Below are 23,934 nucleotides of genomic sequence, written 5' to 3'. Positions count from 1 at the left end.
GGTGTGCGTTAAACTTTTAAACTGAATTCTGTATTGCACTGGAAGCCAATGTAGTTCTTTAAGTACAGGTGTGATATGATCGTACCGCAAGTTTCTGGTGATGATGCGGGCAGCTGTATTTTGAACGATCTGCAGTTTGTTGACTAATAATACGGACCCCTGTGGAACACTAAAATTCAGTGTGACCGGGTTTGACAACACTCCATCAATGTATACCGTCTGTTTTCTATCTTGAAAGTATGATGCTATCCATTCCAGTGGTTTTTCAGCGATTCCGAACACATTTTCAAGTCATTGTAACAAAGTTTTGTGAACTTATATTGTAAAACATGTTGAGATATGTCCCTGTAAATTGCTCATTATAAACATGTAGAATAATCAACGAGTTGAAACATATCAAATTAACATGCATTTGAGTAATGGAAGATGTGACTTCGTCCTTCACACTGCGGCCTTGTTAGTAAAGTACGCATATTATGGAAAAGTGTGCACCTTATCATATAAGAAAAGTACTAGCTGGCGTCTTTTTTCCCTATAAACCCACATCTTAGTCTAAGGCAATGTTATGTAAGATACAAATGAAGAATCAACAATGAGATTCCTATTTTCGGGCTACATACCGGACAATTCCTTAGGATAAAAATAGAAAATCACAATAACAAACTTATCTAAGAAAAACACTGCTTTCCGAAGTAATTGCATTGCTCCTGAAGCCTGTATCATTCGGCTGTCGGCGTAATACATTATACAAACGCATTATCTAGAACATTACCGACAGAGTGAAGTCTTAATGGAGCAAATGCGCGATTGATTCACATATCGGAAACAATAAAGCTAATTTGCAGGATAGTTACAAAAATATGGCGACGACGTATTCCATGATGATTTACACGCACGTTTTCACGGATGTGGGGTATGACTGCGTTGTAATGAATGTGGTCAGTCAGTGGTGCTTTGAACAGTGTGTGTCTCTCGTCTAGTGTCTGTTGAGCTTTTACCTTTAACCAGGACCATCATTTAAAATTTGGGAATAAGGTTAGTTCTAGGAGTTTCCCTTATATATGTTTGAATTTAATTCGCAAATATTTCGATACATATATTGCATGTGCACTTGGTTATACATATATATCTTCTTTCGGACTAAAAACGTAAAAAACAAACATATTATTACCTTGAGAAGTTTCATAATAACAAAATAAAGACAAATTTGATACAATTCTGAATTGATTAAAATATAATTTCTTCTTTAATTATAAATACAGCTATTAGAAAGATAATATAGTATTCTATATATAAGTAAATATTGAAAATATTCCAATGTTTTAGCTAAAAGATATATTGCCACTTATTTTTCAAGGTAGAAAGAGATAAACGTACAACCGGAAGATTCCGTATCCCCAGCACTTGCTTTCATTACTGCATCAATTATACAAAGGTATCTGATCTAATACAAGTCGCGTAAGCATTGAATGCGTCCTTCAAAGGGACATTGATTTGCTGTTCAATATGGTCAGCCTCACAAACAAATGAGTACGAACTTCAACGTTTACATAACACTGTTTTACACATTATTTACAATATTTTTTTAAGTAATGTTTGATAATCATTTCAACTTGTTCGGCAATCATTTCAATTTGTTCAACAAAGTCAAAGTTTATACCAAATACTGTTTTATGAAGATTCAGATTGACACCTATCAAGACTCATTCAAAACCACTTTTTGTCTCGACTAAAACACAGATTGTCAAGCATGTCATCAATCATGTTTTTGATTTAAGATAATTAACCAAGAGCAATTGTCTCCAGAATATTAGTCCATGAAGACATCTTCAAAAAACGAAATAACTCTGAATTAGGCATGTGGATCGAAAAAAAACACAAGATTACCGTTTATGTCAATTACGAGGGTGAATGTCTAATTTGGAGATGCATTGGTGACTAGAGCATTGCATTTACCCAACAATGTTTTGTAACATGAGGTAAATGACTTTTTTCACTTTCAAACCTGTCAATTTTGAGTGTTGCGTACCAAACTATATATATCCGTTTCTTAGCATGCAAATCACCAACAATTAGAGCCGCATACCATGTAGCGAGTCTGTGCAGGAAAAGAACATCTTGTTATTAACAGGTTGTACGAAAGACAGAAGTTTTAAATGCTTGAAATAATTTCTTCGAAGTTTGTTACTACAACACCTGTTTTAGTACATAATCGAATGTTTTGTATGAAACTGATGTAAAAGACAACTCCAATCAACAATCAATATATCTGGTACATACCAACCATCAAGACCATTGCAACTCCTTTCACGTTCCACAAGACAAGTTCAACTCCTATAACGCCCTTCGCCCAAACCATTGGGAACTCATTAAACAACCTACCAAGATAATAACTCCTATAACGCCCCTCACCTAAACAGATGGAAATCCTTTAACGCCCCACCAAGAAAATTGGTTTATGCATCTTTGTTTCGACTTCTTTCTTGGAACAGGTCTTACACGTGTATATCAAAATTACATCTTAAACTATTATTGTTGTTTGTAGAAATTCCGAATTAATTACAGGTTGTTTAATAGCCATCGGTTAACGCTTATGCATCATTTAATTAACTGTTAAGTTTGCATGATAGTCTTACCACGCTAAGTTTCATTCGATTGCTTCATTCCATTTGCGATTAGGATAAGTAATCATATAAACTAAAACAATATGTAAAATTAAATTTGTTTCGTCGGAGAGAGCACGGTGCAAAATGCCGCTCAACTATTTCATTTCATTTATCTTTTACTGCTGCCTTCAAGCAATTTTACATGAAAATGAATGAGCTATATACTCGGTTTTATTGCATGCTACACCATAACCAATCACTTGTTAAGTATTTCAAATGAATTCCCATGTGCTGTTCATTTCAGTTAAATTGATAGGTTCAACATTAAAAGCTTTTAAATAAGAAGCAAAAAGAGAAATTGCACAGAGTTTGATATGCAGTCGGCTTTACTCATTAAAAAAGAGACGTACTTTTAACTTGTTTATTGAATTATCCTCCAGTTTTTTTTTAACCACACGGGCCGTCATTTACATAATAATTCACATAAATAAAATTTTAGTTTTAAAACTGTGATTTATTAACATTAAAAACAATAGGGGCTGATTTTATTACACGATATACCAATATAGCACCAATAGAATAAAATGACTGTTATAGATAAACAGATAACACTAGCACTACTAAATAAGATTTATTCTATTTACAGCAATTTGCTTAACATTCAACACTAAGGAAACCATAACCGACTATGGTAGTATTTGTATATGTAAGAGTTCAGCTGGCGATGTACAGAACATTGAGCGATCACATTGGTCCACAAATATGTGTGAACACCAAATAATTTCATTATAACTGTTTTAGGTATAAAAAAAGTTTGTTATAATGAATTTTAGCCAATAACACTATTGGAGAAGAATACTTTTTTGAGGTATGTGGAGAAACTAGAAACATCATTTTATCACAATTTCAATTTTGAGTATATATTTCCCCGGTATGCCCACAATACTGTTGATATTTTAATTTAAAGCTAAAATGAAAATAGAAATGTTTGAACCATGGCAAAATTATCTGCATATTTTACAATTAGTAGCCACGTAACGGATATCAAATTATCAGCATATTTTAGCAAGATATTTACTACCGAACTATTGGGAGGGGGCCTGTTCAACCAAATTTCAAATGATCTGCATTAAATTTTACGAATGACGATTCATAATATCCTGAGTAACCGCCACATTATCTGTTTCAGCTTTGTAGAACACTCAACAAGTTTATCAACATAAGATAAGATAAGATAAGATAAATTTTATTTCCAATCATGGGTCATGTTATATGACATGTTAATCACAGTTTGCATAATACAGAAAATAAGTTGAAACAATACGGCCATTTTTAGTAAAAGCTAAAAAGCTTCATTTTGATTGTTTTAACAAAAATAACATAAGCTCATTTGGAAAAAATAATAAACATGTTTCCCATTTCCTTTTTATGCCTAACTAAATTGTGTTTTCAATTGTTGGTATAACTATAAGTGACAATTATGAAATATCATAAATTAAACTACAACTTAAATATCAAGAGTTGATGTTTAAGTCTGATTATAACTTACAAATTGGTCAATCATGTTTATAATCAACTACAAATTAGTATTCATAAAACATTTAACAGGAGACAGCAGCAAAAAGAAGGAAACCACTCACCAATTGACAATTTTTATTAAGTCACTACTGATAACCTCCCAAATGGGTATAAACAGATCATCATATGTTTATACACATATCCATCGGTGGTCGATATAGACTTTAACCTCTTGAAAAGCTAGTGTTATACAAATCAGAAGAGAACAGTTCAAAGTTTTTTTGAAACAATTCAGACAATATATACAATTTAAGATATAAAAAAAACCTTGGTCATTGCTAAATTGCATGTATCAAAAGCGATCGTTCATTGAGAGCGATATAGCTAAATTCATATCTGTCATTGAAGACAATTTAACAGCAGTACATGGCAATTTGGTACAGAAGGGTAAAATATAACCTTGTAATAAACGGTTTAAATATTCATAGTAATAACGTGTGTGATTCCATTTTTATTTGATAAGCCAAACAAAAACAAAGTGAGATTAATATTAATTGGGTACATTTATAAATGCTTAATAAATTGACTGTATCTTATATCGGGAGGTTCCTTGCAGCACGATCATATACATATATGTAAAGATTTAAACAACGTGTGTATACGTCGACAAAAATTGACATGAACAATTCAGAGAAGCGTTTTCGCTTGGTAAGTGAGAAACGCATGCAAACAAGTCAGATTATGATTCATTGGGTATCTTAAGAAAACGCTTATAAAATGACTGTATCTCATGCAGGGAGTTTTTCATGCAGCACGATCATATTTAACAATATATGTGAGACATATTTGATTTTGTTTCAAGAATTATCAAGCTACCCGTATTAATATCAGCAGCTCGCCTGCAGCTAGCCGTTGCACCCAGCGTGTTGCTATCACATCTCAAGTATCGATCAGTAATCAACAGAAATGTATATCGCCTGACCTAAGAAATCAAACTATAAAACGCAAAAGCGTTTTCAATCATTAAATTTCTGAAATTCCGTACTATAAGCTTTATGGTCATTCTTTTGTTTCAATTAAGTTCTAGGGGGAGTTATACAGCTTTTTTACACGAGTATTTGCACCGGTGCATAATCTGATTACAACTGTTCTCTACCCAATTAAGAAAAGGCGCCATTACTTTAATAAGAAGACTGTTAGATGAGGTTAGTGTCTGCAGTAAAAAAAATCCCGCGAGTTTTATTTTGTTATCGGCTAGAACATCGCTATGTCATGCTGTGAAAGCTTTGCTAAATGAACAATCAATTTTTGAAAAATGTTAATTTGTTGGTTCCAAAAGCCAGAACATCAATCAGAAGTAGGTGCATAATAACTTTGCCAACGGGCATATCAACTTCCGATAAGGACCTTAAGGTGGATTTATAAATAGTTGTTTCCAAAGGCATGTTGTTTACTTCTTTGGTAGACAAAAACAAATTTTCTTTAACATTACTCTCATAAGAAGACAATCCCCGTTAAACCAAAATCAACAATACAGGTTTAATTAAAACCTGACATAAGAATGATCCCTGAGGTCGTTTTCAGAATACCATCGCTTGTGTCGTTGCCACATAAGTGCGAAAAAGCATTCAATTACCTAGAACATAATGGACTGTATGAAAGCCCCATAGGGCAATGTTGTAGATTAGTTCGCCGCTTTGAGGAGAGTATATGATGTAGTTGCTTTTTTATTACATTGCAAATTTCATACCTCAATTTTCCCGTTATGTTTAAAATGTCTTTTGACATTAACGTTGGTTATTTAAGGTTGCAAATACAACTTGACAGTTGGTCGTTAGTTTATCTGGGGTTCTTTTGTTATAAGAGACGGTGTAAGGGTATAACTCAAATTTCAAATTGATAGAAGTTGACAGTTTTATAATCCATTTTCCTCAATTTTACTTGATAACGTTCGTAACGAATATGGGTGGACAAGTGTGACTGGTTTAATAACCACCCCGCAAACCGACTCTTGATGACCGTTCTTAAACATTAATCCCTGTCTTCTTGTTGAATTGTGTTTTGCTATTTGTATACTTCACCTTCATTAAAGGCCTAGTGTAAGGAATGCTTGGCATGATAATCACCTGCTGTGCATCTCCTGCTGAATGCATTGTTGTCACAGTTGGGGCCAATTTCCTGTGTATTCGTTTATTGGCTTAGAGCCATTTAGGGTCCATTTCTATAATAAAACTTGCAAAACTGCACAGCAGGATACTCAGATTGGAGATTTGATAAGAGGGATCAAGGCAAGTAGATGATATCAATAAACAGAGGTTGTGTACAGTACACAGTTCTTTTCTTTTTTTTCTTTTTTTTTGGGGGGGGGGGTCACTTATAGAAGGCTTAAACTAGGCCTTTAAGACACCGTGTCGTCATCGTATCAACGGAATTATTGTACGTTCGATATTTCGGGTCGTCTTAAGTTTAAACTTAGTTATTTTACAACGATTGTGAAATAAGGTATTACATTATTATATTAATCACAGTTGTTGGCATGATGTTACACGAGAGAATGGTTTTGTGTTGTTGAGGAAACCATAGTAACCATAGAAAATTCACTTCTTTCATAACGGACATGCGTTTTCAAGTGTTTTATCAGGACTTGATAATTTTGCCTTCCTCATCCCGGGTAAGACAACTCATGTGCATCTACGCGCAATATCAGAATATTACTTACATGGATAATAATTCTGAATTAAAATAGAAGTTTTTAGAAGAACAGAGTCAAAACAGGTTACATCTGCAAATATTTGAATACAAAATTAATTGATTTTTTTTAAAACGGCGACGTCAGTCGAAAACTAATTGACGTCCACTTCAAATTACTGCGCGTCATGAGGTTGGCGTCAATAAACAACTGTTCGGTAAATTTCGGTATTCAAGATAAAGCATCCTCCACATGTATGAGGGCTGATGTAATTATTTGACCCTCGGGCCCACGTACCCTCGGGTCGGATATTTCCATCCGCCCCGCATACAAGTGAACAAAACTTACACATGTATGTTGTCCGGCTTGATCACCACCAACTGATAACCAAAAGCATTGCTGTTCTTTGTCGTAATATCATATTTTTTAAACAAATCATAAGACTTAAAATTCAAGACTGTACAATGAATGTATATTTGAATATACGAGTTAACTTTTTGATTCCATTTCTGACACTCGCTCTGTATTCAACTGAAATTTCTTGCAATGTTTGGTCGAACGTTCGCTAATTTGATGACGTCTGTACTTGTATAAAGTAGGGCGTGAGGTATAAGTTTAGCTAGATTTAAAATACATAAATCAGCCTCAATTAGGCTTTGACCTAAATAATAATTAATGTGAATCAGACAAAATAAAAAGACAGTAAACACTTAGATAGCAGATGAGCGCTTTCAGTCATTTATAAAAAGATTGTATAGCATCATTCATCACTTAAAACCCATAAACCATGAGTAATTATAAATGTATGTATCTCAGTGCGGTACCAAGATTACCCACCGATAACATTAAATTGTTATCTATAAGATCACACTTATTTCCTGACGGATCATACAACATGTACGCTGAAGATGAGCAATGATTCTGTTTGAAACCGTTTTATTGCGTAACTGATTGAGGATAATTTTCTTCCACATCAAACAAATTACACTCACGTCTCCAAAAAGCATATATTTTATTTTTAAATTAATATTTTTTTTAATTCAAATGCAAAAACATAAATCAAATGTTATAAGTTTATCATAAAACCAGGGCCTTTCAGGTACAGAACAAAACACATGGAAAAATGTTTACATGTATTTCATTGTGAACATTTTTCACTATAAACACATTATATAAAAGTAAAACATGTCCCTAAATCATTGATATATTGTATCTTATGTATATGTCAAGAACATAACCCATATCCACCAGAAGGTCATATACCTATATGGCAATATATCGTACAAACACTAATGACGACAAATACATGTAAATACATAATGTAAACATATTTCCCGTCATCCTCATTGAACACATCTGGAAAATGTAGGGAGAAAAACATTTTTTTGCCCTGCTTTACAAACTTTTTTTTTTTTCTTCATGCATCCTTTTTTAAAAACATGATGTATCTGCCTTGCTGATTCGATGACCTTGCACGTAGTTGCAGTTGTTCTGTCAAATAAGTAAAAGTTAGGGCACCCTTTACGCGAGCGTTTGCTAATATTCACGAGCGTGTGTGTGCATGTGTAGTTAATGACGTCATTAGTGTGTATCATGTTGTCAAGGACAACGTTCAATAACTAGTGTAAGGTATAAGTGAATATCGTTATAATGTTACCCCTTGTGAGTAACTGAACGGTTAAGCTTCGGTTATTTGTTTATCTGTTTACCGTTGTTATGCTGGAGTTAATGAACGAAAACACCATCAAACAGAGCAGCCTAGTTTAAGGAAATATCCTGTACATCACTACTATTAAAGTAGATATTTTAATGAGCCAAAACACGATGGTAAGTAGCTGGTCTAACATAAAACATGTCTTACATGTCCTTTCTAGTGCGTAACGAAAAACGTACTTTTGTTCTAATACGTTAACCGATGTAAATACACATTGGTTCTATGTTTCAAATGTTTTAAACATTGTTGAAATGAATAATTGCTTTGTTTTGAATTAGTTTCAACTACTCTAAAACTACATGTAATCAATCATGTATTTGATTGTAGATTATTTACAAAGATCAATTGTTCAATGAGAGTATTAGTCCATGTATGCATCAAATGCTTCATTTTACTTAATTTAATTGGCGCCGCATACTATTCAGTAAGTCTGTGCAGGAAAGGAACTTCTCGTTATAAACAGGTTGTACGAGAGACAGGAGGTTTTTAATGTTTGGAACAATTTCTTCGAGAGCACGGTGCACAATACCGCTCAACTAGTTTATTTCATTTATCTTTTACTGCTGCCTTCAAGCAATTTTACATGCAAGTGAATTAACTACATACTCGGTTTTATTGCATACAACATCATAACAATTCACTTGTTAAATGTTTCATATGAAGACATGTCGGGGGTATGGAGACATGTCGGGGGTATGGAGACATGTTCGGGGTATGGAGACATGTCGGGGGTATGGAGACATGTCCGGGGAACGAAGACATGTCCGGGGTATTGAGACATGTCGGGGGTATGGAGACATGTCAGGGTATTGAGACATGTCACGGGAACGGAGACATGTCCGGGGTATTGAGACATGTCCGGGGTATTGAGACATGTCGGGGTAATGGAGACATGTCCGGGGTATGGAGACATGTCCGGGGTATGGAGACATGTCCGGGGTATGGAGACATGTCGGGGGTATGGAGACATGTCCGGGGTATGGAGACACGTTCGGGGTATGGAGACATGTCGGGGGTATGGAGACGTGTCCGGGGTATTGAGACATGTCAAGGGTATGGAGACATGTCAGGGGTATGGAGACATGTCGGGGGTATGGAGACATGTCAGGGATATGGAGACATGTCGGGGGTATGGAGACATGTCGGGGGTATGGAGACATGTCGGGGGTATGGAGACATGTAGGGGTATTGAGACATGTTCTGGATATGGAGGCATCTCCGGGGAAGAGACACATGTCCGGGGTATTGATACATGTCGCGGGTATGTAGACATGTTCTCGGTATGTAGACATGTCCGGGGTATGGTGACATGTCATGGGTATGGAGACATGACAGGAGTATGACGACATGTTCGGGGTATGGAGACATGTCGGAGCTTTTGAGACATGTCATGGGTATGGTAACATGTCGGGGGTATTGAGACATGACAGAAGTATGACGACATGTTCGGGGTATGGAGACATGTCGGGGTATTGAGACATGTTCGGGGTATTGAGACATGTTCGGGGTATGGTGACATGTCGAGGGTATTGAGACATGTCAGGGGTATGAATACATGTCCGGGGTATGGAAACATGTCCGGGGTATGGAGACATGTCCGGGATATGGAGACATGTCCGGGGTATGGAGACATGTCCTGGGTATTAAGACATGTCAGGGGTATGGAGACATGTCGGGGGTATGCAGACATGTCCAGGGTATGGAGACATGTTCGGGATATGGAGACATGTCCGGGGTATGGAAACATATGCGGGGTATGGAGGATCCGACTTTTTGCTGCTGTAAACGTACAGTTTGAAGATTTATCTCGATTATAACTTCCTTGCCAAATACCTTGAACTTATTTGGTGTTCGCACATACTTGTGGGCCAATGACAATCGAGGATTTACCCCCATTAACTGTAGCTCCATATCATGTCGAGCAGATTTGACAGTGAATACATAGAGGATATTTTTTTATTTCAGTGTAAGATCGTATTTCATTTCACGAGTGTCATAAAAAACATATTTTCACGAGTGGCGTAGCCACGAGTGAAAATGTAGTTTTTTTATGATCACGAGTGAAATTAAATTGTTGTGTGAATTCTCCAGGAAGCTCAATTTACGTACTACAATGGTTAACAGTTCAAAATACATTTGAACGATGATATAAAATTTTATTTATGTTCGAACAGTTGTTTTTGTCTCTAATTTGCTTGGTATGAAAGCAAATGTTCGAACATTCAGCTTCAAAGATCAGTAAAATGTTTGATAAATGGGATAACCGGTAATAAACGGTAAGTTGTTAATTTCCAATTATATATTTATCTAAATTTATAAAACATTTCTTTTATATTTTTTTAACATTTTTTTACATAATTTATTGAAGTCCAGTAGGCAAGTACATGTAACAACAAAGGAATTTAAAGTAGTTCCGAAAGTTGATATTTTCACTCCTTATTTTGCAGTGAAAATATCAAATTGATATTTTCACTGTTGTTATTTCACTGGTTAAACCCCATATATCATCGAAAAGCATGAAAGAAAAAAACACATTTTCGTTGAGAGTTTTTTGTCAATCTAAATGATTTGGTACAGTCGTCTACTTTTAATAAATTGCTCTGCCCTCTTTTTATGCGCGAAGCAACAATGATTGACAGTTAAAGGTGCTGTTGTCTGGAGGTAGTTGAAGCTTATTTTATGAACCCCAATTTAAAAAAGATGTGTAATCAATTATCAAATCGTATTGACAACTATTCAGTGCACAATTAAAATATTAATATGCCGATATTAAAAAAAAATCGATTCTCATTTACGTTTCTTACAATCAAGCAAATTCAGTACTAAAATGTGCAATCTTTGGTTAATCATTTTGAATAAAAAAGCTAAACAATTTCATCGAAGTAAAGTTCTGTACTATGCAAACATACCTTGGTCTAGTGATATACAGAACAGAACAGAACAGATCAAAGTTTTAAACAATTTACACAACATGTACAATGTAATAGATAGAAGATAACATTGTTCATTGCTAAATTGTGTGTTATGTTTGTGTCAAAAGCGATCGGTCATTGAGAGATATAACATATAATCATAGCTGCAATTAAGATGTATATGAGATAAATGCATATATGCCATTGGAGAAAAAATTACATTTGAGCAGTACATGGGAATATGGTACAGATGGGTTAATGATATCCGTGTAATAAACGGTCTTAAATATTCATATTAATATACATGTGAATCCATTCAATAGGTAATCTATAAACAAAGTCAGATTATAATCCATTGGGTACATTTAGAAACGCTTAATAAATTGACTGCAGCAGAATCATATTTAACCATGTATGTGAGTCATATATGACATTTTTCCAAGGATTGTCAAGCACCCAGTACGAATATCAGCAACAGAAATTACTCTTTAAAATGCAAAATCGCTTTCAGTCATGAAATTTCTGAAATTCGGTAATAAATTATGTTTGGTCATCATTTGTTCTATACAGCTTTGACTAACATGAAGAATTGTACCGGTGCAGTATCGTGATTGCAACTGTTTTCTACCCAATTAAGAAAAGGCGCCATTACTTTAATTAGAAGACGGGCTAGAATAGGTAAATGGCTGCAGTTTAAGTTTTTCCCCGAGTTTTATTCTGCCATCGGCTAGATCAACGCTGTGTCATGCTGTGGTGGATTTGCTAAATGAGCAATCAATTTTCGAAAGTTGCTATTTTGTTGGTTCCAAAAGCCAAACATATATTGATGTTGTGATTCTATTCCAATCAGAAGTAGGTAAGTAGGTGCACAGTAACTAATGATCAGTGTAAATATAATATAGATGTTTTCTGGTTTTGTAATTGGAAAGTTTTATGGTTTTTAACTATTCTGCAACTATAAAACATGAGATCATCCCAACAGCAAAACTAATTTGACACATGCACTTTGCTAGCGGGCTGATAAACCTTCGATAGGAACCTTAAAGTGTATGAAGACATATTTGTTCCCGAAGGCATTTTGTTTACTTCTTTGGTAGACAAAAACAAATGGTATTTTACATAACCCTCATAAGAAAACATTCCCCGATAAACCAAAATAAACAATTTAGGTTAAAATAAAACTTGACACAAGAATGATACCAGAAGTCGTTTTTAGAATGTCAACGCGTGTGTCGTTGCGACATACGTGCGAAAAGCATTAAATTACCCAGAACATTATATAGTGTATAAAGCCCCATAGGGCAATGTTGTAGATTATTTCGCCGCTTTACAGGGAGTGTATGATGAAGTTGTTGTTTTATTACAATGCAAATTTCATACCTCAATTTTCCTGTTATGTATAAAATGTCTTTATACATTAATGCTGATTATTTAAGGTTGCAAATACAATTTGACAGTTGGTCATTAGTTTATCTGGGGTTCTTTTGTTGCAAGAGACAGTATAAGGGTATGAGTCATATTTGATTGAAAGTGATATTTCATAATCATTTTCCTCCAATTTTACACGTTAAAATGCGTTACGTTTTACCATCATCCCGCAAACCGACTCGTGATGACCGTTCATAAACAGTCATTTGTTGTGTTGTCCCTGTCGTCTTGTTGATTTCTGTTTTGCTATTTAAATAATTAGTATTTAGACTGCTCTATTTAACGGGCGTTGTATATACATCTTCATTTAGACACTGTGTTGTCATCCTATCCACTACAGTATTGTACGTTCGATTTTCGGGTCGTCTTAAGTTCAAACTTAGTTATTCTACAACGATTGTGAAACAAAGTATTACATCATTATATTAATCACAGTTGTTGGCATGATGTTACACGAGAGAATGGTCTTGTGTTGTTGAGGAAACCGTAGTAACCATAGAAAATTCACTTCTTGCATAACGGACATGCGTTTCCGAATTGTTATCAGATCTTTTTGCCTTACTTATCCCGGGTAAGATGACTTATGTGCATCTACGCGCAATATCAGAAAATTACTAAATGGATAATGATTCTATATTAAAGTAGAAATATTTAGAAAAGCAGATGGATCAAGAACAAAATACAATATACAGCAAAAAAAAATAATACCAAATTTATTGAAAACCTTAAAACGGCGACCGCAATCGGGAACTATTTGACGTTCACTTCAACTTACTGCGCGTGATGACGTTGGCGTCAATAAACAACGTTTCATGCGAAATTTCTAAACCAAACATGTACACTGTCATAATTTTACTTCAATTATAGGTATGGTTTCTTGTTTGTGATTTTGTATTCAATGTCTTTGGCGTTTGCCCATTGCCACTAAACTGGGTTTATGTTTAAACTTTTTGCTACTGAGCATTTTTCTGTAGTTTTTCGCATATATATGGAACAAATGTACCGTTCACAGGTATGCGGGTCGAATGTAAAAATCTGACCCTCGGGCACGCGTATTCTCGGGTCCGATGTTTCCACCCGCCACGCATACATATGGAAGATACTTATATTGACTGGCTTGGTGACCACAAACAAACGAATATTGGTCGTAATACGATGAAACATTTAAAAAAAAACAAAAAAACCTTCGACTTGAATTAAAACACTAGGTGTATTTGAATATACGAGTTAAAATTTTCATTTCATTTCTGACGCTGGCTTAGTATTCAACTGGATTTCCTTACGGGGTTTGGTCGTACGCTCATTCAGACGATGACCTCTGTGATCGCAAACAGTAGAGCAAGAACCGTAAGCTTAACTAGATTTAAAAAACATAAATCAGCCTCAATTAGGCTTTGACTCAAATAATAATTAATGTGAATCAGACGAAATAAAAAGACAGTTAACACTTAGATAGCAGGTGAGCGCTTACAGTGAATAATTAAGAGATTTTATAGAATCTAACATCAATTAAAAGCGATAAACAATGTACAGAATAATTATAAATGTATTCATATTTAAACGCAATATTAAGATAGTCTACAGATAACACTAGATTGTAAAATATAAGACTACACTAAGCTCCTAGATTGTCATAAATCATGTACACTTGAGTTGTGTTGTGATACTTTTATTGCGAACATAAACTGGGGATAATTTCCTTCCAAAGCAAACTATTTATACTCATTTCAATAAACTTATTTTAATTTTAGATTGATATTATTTTTATTATGGCGTTTTTGATACATATTAATGTATACAAATGCAAAAACATAAAATTAAACTTTTTATTTTTTTCATATAAGTAGGGTCTTTCAGGTTCAGAACAAAACAGATCGAAACATTTACACCATAAACGCACCATTCAAAGTAAACCATGTCATCATATTGTATCTTATGCATATGTCCAAAACAAACCTTATATCCACCAGAAGGTCATATACCAAAATATCGTACAAACACAAATGACAACAAATACATGTATATACATACTTAAAAAATATACTTCCCGTCATTCTCATTGAATATTCCTGGAAAATGTAGGATGAAAAGTCATTTTTTTAGCTCTGCGTTTCAAACATTTATTCCTAATCCATCCGTTTTTCAATAGCAAGGTGTTTCTTACCTGCTTATTGCACTACCTTCCTTGTAGTTTTACTTATGCTGTCAAATAAGTAAAAGTTAGGGCACCCTTTATGCGAGCTTTTGCTAATATTCACGAGCGTGTGTGTGCATGTGTAGTGAATGACGTCATTAGTTTGTACCACGTTGTCATGTACAACGTTCAATAACTGGTGAAGAGCGATATAATTTAACCACATTTCAAGTTCTCGCAGTCAAATTTTCACCATATTTTCACCAAATAATAACATAAACATTTTATATTCGACAACATCAGTACTTCAGCTTATTGGCCTTTCGAACGTATTTGAAACACTTAATATATGTACTTTATGATGAATCATTGTTGTTAATGGTTTTGATGTTAACAACTATACCCCTAAAGTACATAAGCATGTTTATGTCTGCGTATATTAAACAAGTTTGCTGTTTAACAAAGTGCGTCGATTAAGCATGCATACCAGTATACATAAAACACAGATCACCATGACATTAGTTACTTGTAAATAACCTCATTAAGTGGGTCGGTCAGATAAAACACTTGTTCGTGGTCAGTTAATTACCGATTTTGTGTACATGTTGATAAATTATTTGGATTATTCAAATGTGGTTCATCATATAAACGATTATAACAGTTCGTTTTCGCTGTATTAAACATACCATATATTTGTGTAAAACATTATGTATCCATGTATTTTTCATTATTCTTGAGCGAAAAGTTACCCGTTACATGTTGTAAAGCGTTAGAAATTGATAAAATATTCATTTCATGACTGTTCATGCAAAGTGTCTAGTACTAATATAATTAGTTTGACACAATTGTTTGGTAGTTTCATCTTTAATGGAAAAATCCAAGCTTGCTACATCAGCGCAACATCACAGATTATTGGCTTTCATAACGGTTACTCCTGAATTGGACGCGGTCTTGGCAACACTGGCGCTAGATGGGTATCAAATAAAACAGCGCATCTTGAGGAAACAGTGGTTGCGATGTGTTTGGGTCTGGCGTTACGAGAGGTGCAGGGTACATATACTTGAGTTATAAGTTGTCATGTTGTTCAGCACTACTCAAATTTGGATCTGATTAAGGACGGCTTATATTTACAAGTTAAACTCTATTTGAAATTGAGGAATAAACGTTACAGACGCCTACAAAGTTAAAAACAAATGTAAGTATTTCACTATAATAGATTAATCTTACTTGTATGAATGGCGCTAAGTAGAAACAAAACAAAGTATTAAAAGTGCTTTTGATCAGATAATTGTTGTTACAATAAAAGTGTGCATGGGAGTGTTTTTATAGGTTTCATGAACGTCTGTAATTGTTGTAATATCTCGCCACATTATGTCTCTATTATGCGATGGGAATTGTTAACGTGATTACGAAATATCTCGAAGTGGTTGAACCTGTTGAAATGTTTTTATTACCCTTCCCATAGTTGAACTGAGCTGTTTCGACCCATGACGTCTAAAACACACTCATAAATAATAAAACTCCATTCGTTGAATGTTATAGTTTTGGTAGTCGTTGATGTTTACTAACATATGTGGGGGGTTTTCTAGGCGAATTGTTAAATATAATTGCTGCACAATGTTCTCATGACTGGATCATTTCCCGCCTTACATTGGATTATAATGTTGTATAAGTATGAAGCTTACGAGAAACAAGTGACATTCTGTACAGCGTCTATATATGTTACAGCGGTGTGTTTAATTACAGTCTTATATGAAGGTGGCAGTGATGGGCTAGGATAAGGCAAACACGATGCAAGATTACATGAACGACTTCCGGGAGCAATTTGGGAGGCTTTTCAGATCGGATGTAAGATATACTTTACTTTTTCGATGTATCTGTTGTAGTAAAGACAGCTTTTGCGTAATAACTCGTGCATAATTTACAAGGAAATTACCAGTTGGATCATACGATGTACGTCCCGGATTTATTTTCAACAGATTACTAACTTATTTAACTAATATGATATGTACATTTTTTTTCATAAAGAATCAAGTTTTTTGTATGCTAAAAACCTGCATGTGACATACTAGATTGCAGTAATAAAATACTTTTAGTAACTCGACATTTTAAATATGTTTACAAGTTAGAACATGTTTTTTTTATATATTTTCAAAGAGGTTTAAATTAAATTGATGCCTTATTATTTTTTACTTTAAAAATAAATATATGAAGTATCATCTACTATGTTAAATTGATCGTCGATGAGAGAAAATGGAGTCAAATTTTTTTTATGACAAATAACAAGGCAACATTTTATTTTCGTCAGTTATGTAGGATGTTTTTTATTAATAAGAAATAAATGTCACAGTGCCGACAACCCGGAAAAGGAAAACAAACCTGGCCCCAATTTCTCAAAACCTCGTAAGCTAAACAGGCTTAAATAGCTTATTTTAATAAGCCAAAATACATACTTACCGGTAAATTGAATTTTGATAAATGAAAAATGCTTTTTTGTGATTATCATAAAGATAATTCCTGTCTAAAGTGTTAAAACGCATAAAGAAGTTAATATTACGCAATTTATTGAACACCAAAAAAAGTGAGCTTAGTTTAATCCTGTTATAAGGGGCTTAAGAAGTTTCGAGAAATCAGGGCCTGAGGGTTATATTAGTGTTCCTAATGAGACATTCGTCCTGGATATGTTTTAATTATCTATCTAAAATGACATTTTCTTGTAAATGACGTTATCCGTTGAGTTCTTATTCAGACCAGAGTAATTTCCGTCTTGGTTTTACTTTATATAATCGTTCGTCACGAAATGTATGGATTAACAAAACACAAGGAAAATGCCACTTAAGATGGAAATCGGCTTGTTTTTGCCGGTTATTTCTTGGCAACAATTAAACCAAAAACTTTATTGCATGTCGATCATTCAAACCATTCGGACACTAGTCTTCCCACAGGTTTGCCACGACCGAGGATCGTTTTCAATGATAGTTCTTGTTTGAATTATTTAACACAAATTCCAAGAGACGCTGATCATTGATTTAATTAATCAACCTTTCGAGGCAAATTTCTGATAACATGTCCTGATAGCGTCTTAAAGAACGTTCACCTTGGTAATGGAATGATAAGCGTCGGAAAACACGCCAAATTAAGCTTGATAGGTTTAGATCATCAAAACTTGCTACATATTTGCAACAAGGTAAATTAAGTTGCTGTGTAGTTTTGAATAAAGATTTAGACCTTGTATTAACATTATTATTATTATTATTATTATTATTATTATTATTATCATTATTATTATTATTATTGTTATTGTTATTGTTATTATTATCATTATTATTAGTATTGTTATTGTTATTATTATCATCATTATTATTATTATTATTATTACAGTTTTATTATTATATGTAAGTATTCTAGAACTGCATGTAAAATAATGAAAATTAATAAATGTCAAATCATTAAAAGGAAAACGAATAGTTGAAACAATAAATTCTTAAAATGAGTTATTTTTACTGTCAATTTTTTTTTGGCGAAGGAACCGGTTTTTTATTACAAAGTTTTTTATTAATGCATCTTTTTGTGTCTTTACCTTTGGTTTATGGCATGATTATAATATATTGATGGTTTTGAGCGTGTGATGTAAAATTGTTAATATATTTTTATCTTGTCCATACGATCAAGCTAGCATAAGTTAATTGACTCGGATGATAAAAAATTAAGGTAATTTAGTTAAAAGTACCTATGCGGTTATCCTTCCTTCCAAAGAAAAATAAATCCTTACATTTTCAGAGGTACTGTTATAACGTAGAACTATCATATTTACAAAGCGTACAACTACCAGTGTGTGTATACCGCGTAATATATTGCGTCATAAATGCTACGTCGGAAGGCAATATTTTGCTTTGAATGAAGATTTTAAACAAAGATAAGTTAACTATCTCTTTACAATTTAAAATGAAACATAGCGCAGTCTACGCCGCTTACAGAGCCCCGCCTTCAGTCTTTTACCAGAGATTGATTGAGAGTTTAGTTTCTTAAAACACTTCGACAAACCTTTCCTAAAAGCGGCCGTCTGACGGAGCACTGTCAAAACATTAATTTGGAAAAAGGTTTGTCGAAATGTTTGATGAAACTAATTACCTTATCGAACTCCGGCAATAAAACAAAGGCGGGGCTCTTTAACCGGCATAGACTGCCCTTTGTTTCATTTAAAATGGTGTAGTAAAAAAAAAGTTATCTTTGTTTTAAGTCTTCATTTTAAGTAAAATGTTGTCTTCCGCCGGAGTATTTATGACGTAATTTATCACGTGGTATACACACACACTGAACTACAGTCGGGTTAAATGTTAAAGGTTACAGCGAATGTGGTTCAGGGCTCGGTTATACAACCACCTGGCCACTTATGACCTTATCGGGGGTACGCATGTACACTGACAAATATAACCGCTTGGTGACAGTCTTTTCTATCAGCATTAATTCTTATAAAACAGTACTTAATTTACATCTGGTGAATACCTAGCTAATGATTACTGTTCTTTGGCTCGTAAAGATTGTATAGTATCCGTAAGATTTAGGTAAGAACAGACGCACAGATATTGTCATTTTTTACGTCCCATATACATCAATAAATCGTAGCGCATAATGGTATATTTCATACAAAGCATTCGTAATTTGTTACTTCGGTTCTATGATAAACAATATATTATGGATTAATGGCGTAAAAGGATATGTTAATTTATTGACACAATTTGGCAGGTATCAGCTCGTTATATTGTGCACTGCTTCATGAAATGTCTCAGAGTCTCAGCGTCTGTTGCAATTTTGCATTAATCAAGCCAACGAGACATTTTAAAAATAACTTGTGTTGGTTAGAAGTTAAATGAAATGTCTCATAAAACACGTCTTGCATAAGTTAATTTCTCAAGTGTAGATATATATAGTTTCTCATTTCCATTCACATTTCAAAAACCTCCTCCACCAAAATAAAACCCAATTGAAACCTAACAAACATCTGGAAAATATATTCTAACATAATCCATTATGAACAGTCAAGAACGCGAATTTTAATACCACTTTTATTGGTGCCTTCACTGTGCGAAAACAACAATTATGTTATACAGTCGAACCCCGTTGGCTCCAACTCCCAGGGACCGGCGAAAATACATCGAGCCTCGGAAAATTAGAGCCCAGCGGCAATTCTAATCTTCAGTTAATATAAATCGGTCCATTACATCTAGTTTGAGCCAACGAGGAATTCGAGCCAATAGAGTTCGAGCCAACGAGGAATTCGAGCCAATTGAGTTCGAGCCAACGAGGTTCGACTGTATTTTTTTTTTGACTCCAAAATAATAGTACCGACTGTTATACATACATGTAAATAAACTTTCCTAGCATGATATTGGATGTCTTATCTATGTTAGTTGAACTGAGTGAAATAAACGGAAACCATATTTGACACGGTGTTTTTTTATCGCCGAAATACCTCTTAGATAATTGACATTGCCATAATTTTAGCTAGATGTCTGAGCAGCGAGTTAAGGCATTGAAGAAAAGCCTTTAAATGGTTTAAGATGCACTTTAACTCCTAATAGGATTTAACACATGTTATACAATTGTTTTAATATACCAAAACGTATGAACACATGTTGAAAACAATGGCGCTTTTATATGATACCGTATTCAATTTGGAAGAAAGGTGCAGAAATCACGCTATTTCTGACTTATGAGACAATATTAGATTGCAGTAAATATCATAGTTTTTACCAATCATTTAATATTTTTGGGATTTCAGCTATTAAATACACGGTTATAATCTTATTTTTAGTAATAAATATTTTCATAAATGTATTATTTAGTAAGTACATGTGTATGTATTGATTTTGAACAAGAGAGTCACTTTAAATATCTTCTTGTCTTGATGATATATGTATCAACTTAACAGAGATGTCTGATAAGGCACTTTATAAAACAGGGACTTGCACGATACAGAAGATACAAATGATGATACAGTGACAATGACAGGCATTTATAATATGTTTTAATGTTTTTTTTTCATCAGGAAGATCGCGGGAACGACATTGCAAAGTAGTTTTTAATGTAAATCCATTTTGAAGAGGAAATAATTAATGTCAAATAGCATCTGTTCAAGGAGAATTCATTGTCCTTTGGTGCATCGTTTCTTATAATGAATTATCCGTACGTCGTACAATTCTAGCCTGTGCAAGTGTTAATGTTCCTTTGAATGTTTTCAGAATGAGAGCGGATCAACTTTGTACGGTCCTCTAATATGTTGGAACGAACGTTTTGGGAACAACACTTCCAACGTAACCGGAAACAACGGGACCAACTGCTCGCTTTCCGACGGGAATCTACACGTGATACTAGATGGAGAAATACCTCACAACACGAATACAGCCAACCATTTCTTTACTTACGTTACACCGGTGATTTTAATCGTCGGCATGATTGGCAACCTTTTGTCATTGATTGTGTTTGTGTCTAAGAACATGCGTAAGTTATCAGCAAGTCTATATCTTGCTGCTCTCTCTTCTTCAGACATCCTTGCGTTGTTGCTTTATGTTCTACCAGAATGGCTGAAATACGGACTGACGTCATTTTCGGACCATTACGCGGTAGAGTTCCATCAATATAACGGTGTTTGTCAGATCATGTTATACCTGCAATACATCGCAAGATTCCTGTCCTCCTGGTTCGTGGTCTTCTTTACAATTGAGCGATTTATTGGTGTGTGCTTCCCTCTACGACGACGGCATATTTGCAACAGGAAAAGCGCCTCAAAGGTTATACTTGTGACGATAATCTTCGCCGCTGTTGGATGTGCATTCAAACCTTTTCTGAGCAGATCATATGTTCTGAGGAATGGAAGGCCGTTATGCACGAGCGATCGCGGGAGCCAATATATCTCGTTCATTTTGGACAGTGTATTCGGTGTCACTATAACATTCATACCATTCGTTATTATAACAGTGTTGAATTTGCTAATAATACGTCAACTGGTATTGCAGAACAGGAGAAGTCGTAAAATCCGCGTGGTTACAGAGGAGTCGGTGATACGCCTGGAATTTACATTCATATTGTTGGCAGTTTCGATTTGCTTCGTTGGATTGAATTTGCCATATTTTGCCGTGTGGTGCAAGAAATATTGGAGTATAAAACAAATGTTTAACGTTCATGAATATACCCCAGGTGCTCTACAAAGACAAGACGATCACCTTGGAAATCTGGATGAAATACTCCATGTCACCAGGACGATTTTCTACGTTAACTATTGTATCAATTTCTTTTTGTATGCGGTAACTGGAGCTTTCTTTAGACAAGAACTTAAACAGGTGTTTTCTAGACGGGACTCTAGACAAAACAGTTACAAGAACAATGCCAAATGCTGCACGCGAACAAATTCCAGAACAACACCAAACTCGTGGGTGTAACGTCATCGATGTGACGTCATCACTCGTAGTTTGCTTGTAAATATGTACATAATAAAATCGTACTGATATTTACTATTTGTTCTATACATAAATGTTTTAGGTATTAAGTAGTCAAAGGACGTAAAACGGCAAAAACGGCAAGTTTATAAAAGTGGTTTATTCTTTTTATGACCAAAATATGCTTTGAAATCAACGATCACAATCGGAAAATTGCTCACTTTTTAAAACAATCAGCTTCTGGCCTGTTTATTCATTTTGCTTTTGTCATATTTTGTAGCTTTGCCACCTATACAAAAGCTCAAATGCGTTTTTGACAGCATCTCCTCGAATCGTTGTATCAAAAAGTACTGTTGTTTAAAGAGGGGTGTAATACAGTGAAACAGTCGTTTCGATGGATATGGTCACTGACTGGATGATTTAGATTTGCAAAAAAGAAATGATGTTTTTTCGAATCAGAATAAATGCATATATAGGTATTGTAGAGTAGTTTTTCTGTCTGCAAGCTGTTCATACGCAGGTTTAGATAATTTAATAACACAAACATTAGAAGGAAAGCAACACCTTTACTACATCATGGCATAATAAAAAAAGAAATTTCTTCCAGATTATCGCAAACTTATCTATCAAGGCTAAACAACAGTCAACTACTTGATGAAAAAGGTGTTTCTGCCTAAACCGATACATATCTGCCTGAACTAATATTTCCATTCAGACGTAAAATTAGGCCTCCATAAAAATAATTGAATGCGGTGAATATCTAATGAAGATAAGAGAAATATCTTTCCCCTGGAAATTAGTTAATCACTTGACTAGGTATAGGATGTTGTTATAACCTGCAACTAATAACAGAAATTGCGGCTACGGTGACTCTATCCTCACCTAATTACTAATCCTTGTAAACTCGCACACAAATAATATAATCATCATACAGCTTCTTCTTAACCCAATGACACGATGTAGTGTAAGGAGTATACTTTGCAACAACATTCATTGTAACAGGTTGGCTCACATTGTAACGCTCCTAGCGCATAATCCAGTTTAATTGTTCGCACATGGCTCATTTTTGTTTTAATTATATGAACAAAATAACTCAGATCGTGAGTTAAACAATTTCTTTCCTAATTATAAATCGCTATATATATCTGACATCATAAACGGTACAGCATCAACGACACAAACTATGAATTGTGCTTGATCGCATAGTAATTTAAGATATGGATACTTCGTTTCACCGGCAATCAATTTAAATTTAGTAGTACAAAATACACGTTAAAACACGACAATGAACTAATACTATTATTTAAAACTTTACGAACCATGTATACTGATGTACCGGCACAACGTTCGAGGTTGTTCGAGCTGTCCAGAATGATCAAAGGTGTCTATATAATATCAAAATTTCAATCAAATCGTCAGTGGCGGATCCGAGGTCTGGTGGTAACACACTTGACTGTCAATCACGAGAGCGCATGATCGATTCCCCGCCGCGCTACT

The 23,934-nt window shown here is 34.5% G+C and overlaps 1 protein-coding gene across 3 annotated transcripts; it reads left to right on the top strand.

Annotated features, from left to right (window-relative positions):
* The first annotated feature begins 1,016 nt into the window (after positions 1–1,016).
* LOC128206634 (cysteinyl leukotriene receptor 2-like) lies at positions 1,017–22,512 on the top strand. Of its 3 annotated transcripts, none has more exons than XM_052909218.1 (3): positions 1,017–1,035; positions 16,748–16,849; positions 21,244–22,512. In XM_052909218.1, the coding sequence occupies exons 2-3, from the start codon at positions 16,793–16,795 to the stop codon at positions 22,438–22,440; spliced, it is 1,254 nt and encodes a 417-aa protein (XP_052765178.1). In that variant the 5' UTR covers positions 1,017–1,035; positions 16,748–16,792; the 3' UTR covers positions 22,441–22,512. The 3 variants fall into 3 exon arrangements, with proteins under 3 accessions (XP_052765178.1, XP_052765177.1, XP_052765176.1); XM_052909217.1 differs by lacking the exon at positions 1,017–1,035 and adding an exon at positions 15,752–16,196; XM_052909216.1 differs by lacking the exon at positions 1,017–1,035 and having other exon boundaries at positions 16,437–16,849.
* The last annotated feature ends 1,422 nt before the right edge of the window (positions 22,513–23,934 follow it).

The sequence above is a fragment of the Mya arenaria genome, chromosome 10 (assembly GCF_026914265.1).
Source record: "Mya arenaria isolate MELC-2E11 chromosome 10, ASM2691426v1".
In the NCBI taxonomy this organism is placed as follows: domain Eukaryota; kingdom Metazoa; phylum Mollusca; class Bivalvia; order Myida; family Myidae; genus Mya; species Mya arenaria.
Note: the sequence above shows the minus strand (reverse complement) of the source record. Positions and strands in the feature narration are given on the sequence as shown.

What these genes read in the sequence shown, in the direction of transcription:
- LOC128206634 (XM_052909218.1), top strand. Translation starts at nt 16,793, where the DNA reads ATGCAAGATTACATGAACGACTTCCGGGAGCAATTTGGGAGGCTTTTC. An exon ending in GGAGGCTTTTCAGATCGGAT is followed by an intron (nt 16,850 to 21,243) that starts GTAAGATATACT and finishes GAATGTTTTCAG; the next exon opens with AATGAGAGCGGATCAACTTT.